This window comes from Dreissena polymorpha, chromosome 5 (genome assembly GCF_020536995.1).
Source record: "Dreissena polymorpha isolate Duluth1 chromosome 5, UMN_Dpol_1.0, whole genome shotgun sequence".
NCBI classification, from domain to species: Eukaryota; Metazoa; Mollusca; class Bivalvia; order Myida; family Dreissenidae; genus Dreissena; species Dreissena polymorpha.
In genome coordinates this window covers 111,522,458-111,529,728 of record NC_068359.1, presented here as the reverse complement: position 1 = coordinate 111,529,728, position 7,271 = coordinate 111,522,458, and the positions used below count along the sequence as shown (strand labels likewise).

Sequence of the window (7,271 nt, the reverse complement as noted above, 5' to 3'; positions counted from 1 at the left end):
ATATATATATATATATATATATATATCATTTTGTTCCATTTGCAGTTTATTTACGGCGGATCATCTGACTATTACATGTAGTTTTAACTTTTTAGTTCGTCGGGTTAAAAAATATGAACTGATACGGATTTCATATTACCTTATAAATAATTTCTACTGCCGTGTAGAATGTACTGTATTTTTGGGATACCTTATAAATATTAAATTCAAATTCGATTTTTGTATGGCATTTATTTTCCAATTTCCGGGTGGAACAAATGAACTTACACGGATTTCATAATACCCCATTTATAGTTTTTGGTCGCTGTATAGCACAGTTATGTAAAGACTCTTAAACATATCACATTTCTTTTAAAAGCATGCTTTTCTGTTCTTGCATTGATCATCCTTCGTGGCCAATGGATTTATCCCATTAGATTGACTGGGTGACCGTCCCTGCTACAAAGCAGTTGGTCATTATTGCAACATACATCTCCCAATTATAAGAGAAATATATCCATTATTGAAGTTAAATATATTAAAACCGTCCTAAATAAATACAAATAATTAATACATATATTTTGTCGGTGATATTTATTGAACCAAACATAACCAGTGATATGCGTTTAATGTCAAAAGTTGCGATTCAAAATCACCCATCCAAGATCAAAGGGGTTGACGTTTAAATCAATATGTGATTTGTTCAGCGGTAGTTATCTTGGAACCTAAAGACATGAATATAGGATCAACATAACTGTTTATCATTAAAGAATAGCTATCTTCGATCAGTCAATATAAATTAATTGCACACCTGAATCTAAAATATCGGCGTTATTCTTAGATATGGCTCTGGTCCGGCATTCCCCAGTCCGGACATTGGAGTTATCACCTCTTTTTCACTTGAATAAAAGCCAACAGTGTGGTTCATACTGTTCTATTCTACATATTTGTGTTAAATGCACCAAACTAGAAAAAACAGAAAAGATAATTACTTTATTTAGTTTTGTCTAAATCATTTAATAATAACAAAAACAACATCGATAAATTAATCGAATAACATTCGTATTGGAAAGTAGACATTAAATCTGATTGTGTGTGCGTTCTAAAGGTTAATTTCATCAATCAATCATACACCACTGATAATTCACAATTAGCGCAGATAAATCCGTGGGACATAATCGGAATACTCTGGACAGATTTGCTCCACAGGACTGGTAGTGTCCCTACACGACGTCAGCTTGGACGTGTTATAGCGACAGAACCCCGTGGATAGCTGGCACCCGTCTATACACAGCTCGCTACACCAGAGCAAACAGGTACCGGTATGACGATCACAGGCGCGACATTTGTACGGGCAACTCTGAATACAGTCATCGCCAAACTTCCCCAGCGGACATTCTTCCGTGCATCTACAGAGCTCGTCCATTAGGCGGCCGCCCGGGCAGGGTTGACAGCGGCGGCAGAAGCCGCACGTGTTGTTCTCGTTGCTCCAGTAGGGCCAGCAGCCTCCGACGCAACTTCCGCACATTCCTGTGGAACGGTAGACGTGGCAACCGGCGACGTCGAACTTCATATAAGCCTCACATCTGCACAGAAAGGCGAGGGTGACAAGCGTGGTGCTGAATAGGAGGACCATGCTGAAAATACAATGTGTTGAAAACTATTTAAAAACGACTATATAAGCCTTAGGTTTTCAATGCAATCGAGCTAAAATATTAGGTTTAAACTAAACTAAAGGACTTCAAACATTTAACATGACAAAGCACTATGCAATATTAGTCCTGATTTGCTGTATACCATGTTTATTTAAATGAATATAATATGCAGATTGCTGTACACACATATTCAGATATTGGGCATTCTTTTTATTGTAGTGCTTGTGTGTTTGTAAAAAGAACGTTATTGTAAAGCCAGGTATAATACGACATTATATTTATAAAGATGCCAGTACACTACGTATTATGAGAATTTAAATTTACTTTGTTTGAACAAATAGAACACAGTCAGTCTTTCTTGCTGCAGTTTCATGGTGTCAGTATGTATATACATGAAAATGAGCCGCGCTCTCTGAAAACCGGACACAATGCAAGTGCGTAAATCCGCACAGGCTAATCAGGGGCGTATTGCACAGGCTAATCAGAGAAAACACTTTCCGCGTTTATGTATTTTGTTTCGTTTAAAGGAAGTCTCTTCTTAACGCAAATCCAGGCTTATATTGGACGACACATAACGCAAATTCAGGCTTATATTGGACGACACATATCGCAAATCCAGGCTTATATTGGACGACACATAACGCACGCCAGGCTTATATTGGACGACACATAACGCACGCCAGGCTTATATTGGACGACACATAACGCACGCCAGGCTTATATTGGACGACACATAACGCACGCCAGGCTTATATTGGACGACACATAACGCACGCCAGGCTTATATTGGACGACACATAACGCAAATCCAGGATTATATTGGACGACACATAACGCACGTGCATTATTTCCGGGTTTTCTTTGAGCGGCTCAAATATATTAAGGCAAGACGAATCTGATTAACATGCGAAATACATTTGTTGCATGTATTTTATCAGTGAAATACATACGATCATTCATACAATCCAATTAAAGCAAATACTCTATAATGTATTATTCATAAGTTAATTATACCATGTATGATGCTAAAAGAATACAAAACTACAAACTCTTACCTGACGCGTTAGGCTGCAACCATGGGAGGCATTTACTACTAGATGTTATCCCCAGTTAAATACAACACGCTTTCGCCCACAGTGCTATCGCGTTATCCTTGACAACACGTGTATGTAGTCGATCGCAGAAACAGTTTTCACTGTTTTATTATTCTTTTTGTGAACTTTCTCTCCCTTGTGTATCGTTGATTACATTTCCGTGCAATTAGTAATGTTTATTTAATTGAAGAGATATTAGTTATTTATGCATTTTCCGTGTAAACATCTTTTTGCTTGTTTGTCTTACCTGGATTAATTTCAAAATGACGTGAGTGTTTTGTGAAAAGCGTATCATTTTTGTTTAAACGCAAAGACATAAATGTAAATTCTGTAATAACATTTAAATTATCACTATTACACTGCAGCGTTAACGATTTATTTTGTAAAATTAACTTTACATTTCAATAGTTTGACAATTTATATCTTGTGTAGCTGTCCCATCATATATTCGGAAGGCAATGCTAAAACATACACAATAGCACAGGACACCAAATGTGGTGGATGAATAGGGGCTAAGCTGGTGAAACGATTTTGTCATCAACAATGTTTGCTATCATTTTAATCATAGGCGGATCCAGGGGGGGGGGGGGGTGGCGGACGCGGCGAACGCCCCCCCTCCCAAATAAAAAATTGCCAAAGTAAAGTCAATTCATTTGATGTTTCACACTTAATTAGATTTAAATCACCTATTTAAACTCATTTTTCTTCTTTTTCGTACACAACATTTCCCACTAATCACAGATAATCGCTAATTGTTTTAACTTTAGACTCTCTGTCGCCCGGTTTTTCAATTCGAACTTTGCGATTCTGATGTATCCCTCTTGAAGTGGTTGTCAAAGCCCTCAGAATCACTAAAATCGTGGAGCTTCCGGGGGCTTCGCCACCCTGGACCCCATAGCAAGGCTTTGTCCTGCAGGGATCCACACGGGGCCCTAGCGGCCCCCTGGACCCCCAGCATATCTTTCAATATCCCGCCCCCCCCTAACCGGAAATCCTGGATGCGCCCCTGTTAATAGCACTTGAACATTTATTGAATATTACTATTAATTATTATGCTACGACGTTAAGCTTAGGTGTAGCTGTCTGTATATGACCGTTAATTTCCAGATACTAAACATGGGTTAAAAAGAAGACAATCGTTGAAATGAATTATTGTATGGCATGTCTTAAATAAAATACAACAAGTAACAAAAGTCCCCAAATAGTATGTACGTGTTTTTAGTATTGCACATATTTAATACATGCTTCGGAAATCAAGAAATGTAGCGATAAAACAATTACGACATATTAAAAGAATTTTTGACTTCATTTTTTACATGCATACAGATTTGAAACACTTTTTATAGCACCTACTTCAAAAGAAAATTAAAATGTGCATTTACACATACTTCTTCATTAAGTGCAACCACAAATCTAACAAATGATTATTCCGAGTAAGATTATATATGTTAAATTCGCCGTTAATTGTAATTATGGGGTAAATGAATCTTTGTTTATCTGACAATGTGTTGCATTTTATTACAGATTATGATGGACAGACATACAGACAGTTTATTCAAACTTATAAAAAAGTACATCGTCTTAATACTCAAATATACACGACATTTTCGGTCACGTGACTATGAATAACAACAAAGCATTACATAACATGAAAAGTCAATAAACTATACAAATAAAAATACACACACTATGGTAAGAGCGCGTAAGGTTTATCGAGGTGGGTGATGAAATCTATTAAACGGTAATATTTAGGATGGTATTTCTTATAACTAAAGCTTCTTTTATATATTGACAAACATTAAAGATAACTAATATATAACCTTGACCTTGAACTAAGGGTCCGCGTTTAGGTTTCGAAATCTGCGTTTAGGTTTTGAAAAATGCTCATAACTTCTATGTCGCTTCAGATGTAACCTTCATATTTGGTATGCATATGTATATGGACAAGGCTTTTCCATACGCACACAAATTTTGACCCCTTTGACATTGACCTTGAACTTAGGGTCCGCGTTTAGGTTTCGGAATCTGCGTTTAGGGTTGGAAAAATGCTCATAACTTGTATGTCGCTTCAGATGTAACCTTCATATTTGGTATGCATGTGTATATGAACAAGGCCTTTCCATACGCACACAAATTTTAACCCCTTTGACCTTGAACTTAGGGTCCGCGTTTAGGTTTCAAAATCTGCGTTTAGGTTTCGAAAAATGCTCATAACTTCTGTAAAAGCGTTTTTCGGGGGCATGTTATTTACTAAAGTGTTTTGTATTCAACTTTGGAAAATGGTAGAATTTTAGGGAATACATAATATTTTGCTTAAGCACATCATAAATATTTTGAGCATTCAATAATGGTTGCCAAATGTTTGTTGACTTTCATAGCTTATTGAAGTTCATGTATTCCCACAGGCTTTTCATGAAAACATTTATTTGTTTGGTGCTAACTCAACATTTGAGTGTAGTTTGTATTCTGTAAGCATACTTTCTATGACAACAGATTGAAGCTGTTTTTGTTTAGAAAATTGTGATTTATGTACAACTTATCAGAATGCTGGCATTATTGTCAGTATTCAATTAATTGTATAAACTCTCAACCATTTTTATCTAAGTTATTGTCATTTATTTTTGCATCATGGATTTGCATTTATTGATCTTAAATCGGTCTTTGTCAATTAGCCTGTTTTCTTGTGGGCATCTAAGGGGGATAAAACCCATAAAATTAGTCAAGAATTTAATGATTCATTCAATTAGGAGTGACGTCATCGAATTTGTGTGACTCACTAATTTGGACAAAGCATACAATGTGGGTTAATATGCACAAACATGAACAAACACGCAAACTTTGCATGGGTTTTGAGTGTTTTGCTCTTCCTCAATTAATTTGTTCAAAACATATCAATCATAATTATACTTGCCCATTACTTGCCACGTGGCGTTTAAACATTTATTTTCGTTCTCCTGAATCTTGCCATCACGTTGCGTGCAATACAGTGTTTGGGTATAAAGGGTTTACAGGAAACCCTGGTATTATATTGGTCAGTGGTTGAATACAATAGTAAACGGCTTCACATCATTGTCGAAGATCTGTATCAAGGCTTGTTTTAGATCTATTAAAACATATCCTTATTACAATTCAGTTTTATTATTTATGCTGGACCAACGATATTGTGAATAACAGAAAACAAACAGCTCGTACACGGCCGTTATGAATTATCTCATGTTTTTTTTTGTTTTAACAAAATACATTTTGATTGTATTTGAACTTTAACATACATGTATTGTGCCTTTTTTAGAGCATTTATTTGAATTTAGTTTTAAATATGTTGTAATGAATTGTTAAGTTTGCCAAAATATAATGTAAATAAATTGTTGCTTTAGTAACGTTATTTTAGTATTTCAATATGTTATATAGTTTAGTTTAGATCTATTATAACTAAAATAAGCAATATTTGCATATGTATTATTAACTATATATTTGAAAATTGCATGTATGTATTTCGTCAATCAATATTACTGCTTTCACAGTCGTTTCTCCAGAACAGTCCAATCCTATTCTTCTGTCGCTAGATTTGTCATTGTCGGCTCGGGTACTACTTAAATTTACCACGGGTTTCAGTATAAGATTCGTTCCTGGGTTGCATTTAAGTATACTTAAGAGTACCCGGGGTACATTGATGTAGTACCTGAGCCGACAATGACCAATCAAGCCCCAATATCCGATTTCGTAAAACGCGCTACGAAATGCGAAACTAAATTCTCTTGAAACAAAATCTGCATCTTCATGCGTTTGTAGTTTCGATAATATAGAGGCCATTTCAAACAATATTGACATAAATATGAACATAATTAATTTGAAAAATAGCCGACAACGACCAATTTTGCATTACAATTCCCGGGTACGTTTTAGTATATATAGTTATATTTAGTTTATAAATTACCGTATATATATATATATATATATATATATATATATATATATATATATATATATATATATATATATATATATATATATATATATATATATATATATATATATATATATATATAATGGTCAAGTTAACATAACGTAAACGTCATCGACACGATAACCAACAACATCAATGATATCATACTGTAATCGGCCAAAGAAGTGCTTGGGAGAGAGAGATAAAAGAACAAGCTATGGGTGACGACCGAAATGATGGACCAATGTGACAAAAGAAGAGAGCTGAGGCATTAGAAGTACACAAGCCTCGACTCTAGAGCAAATTACCAGAACGGGAACAGGGGGGGGGGGGGGCGTGGTGAGGGGTGAGGAAGAAGATGAAAGAGGCCAAGGAGGAATGGATTGCAACGATCACAATAAACAAAGAGATGACCACAGGTAGCATTAAGAGGGTTTTACAGCGCCCTATAGACCACCACGAAGACCTATCAGACCAAGGCCGCTGTTATAGCAGACGCGGACTGAATTCTCCTGACTGACAGAGGGTGCCGCAGACCTAAATAGGTGGACTGTATACTGCAGTGACCTCTACAACTGCTTGCTTTAATTAGACTTCAGT

General features: G+C 35.9%; 1 protein-coding gene across 2 annotated transcripts in view; it reads right to left on the bottom strand.

Annotated features, from left to right (window-relative positions):
* Positions 1-957: 957 nt before the first annotated feature.
* Positions 958-7,271, bottom strand: part of LOC127881748 (keratin-associated protein 5-5-like) — a 50,726-nt gene continuing 44,412 nt past the window's right edge. Inside the window, exons 1-2 of one of the 2 annotated variants that reach the window (XM_052429832.1) lie at positions 2,690-2,853; positions 958-1,616 (exon numbers count right to left, since the gene is read on the bottom strand). In XM_052429832.1, coding sequence (XP_052285792.1) covers positions 1,130-1,615 — 486 coding nt within the window. In that variant the 5' untranslated portion in view covers position 1,616; positions 2,690-2,853 and the 3' untranslated portion in view covers positions 958-1,129. Of the gene's footprint in view, positions 1,617-2,689; positions 2,854-7,271 lie in introns of those variants that run through there. The other variant, XM_052429833.1, reaches the window with a different exon arrangement.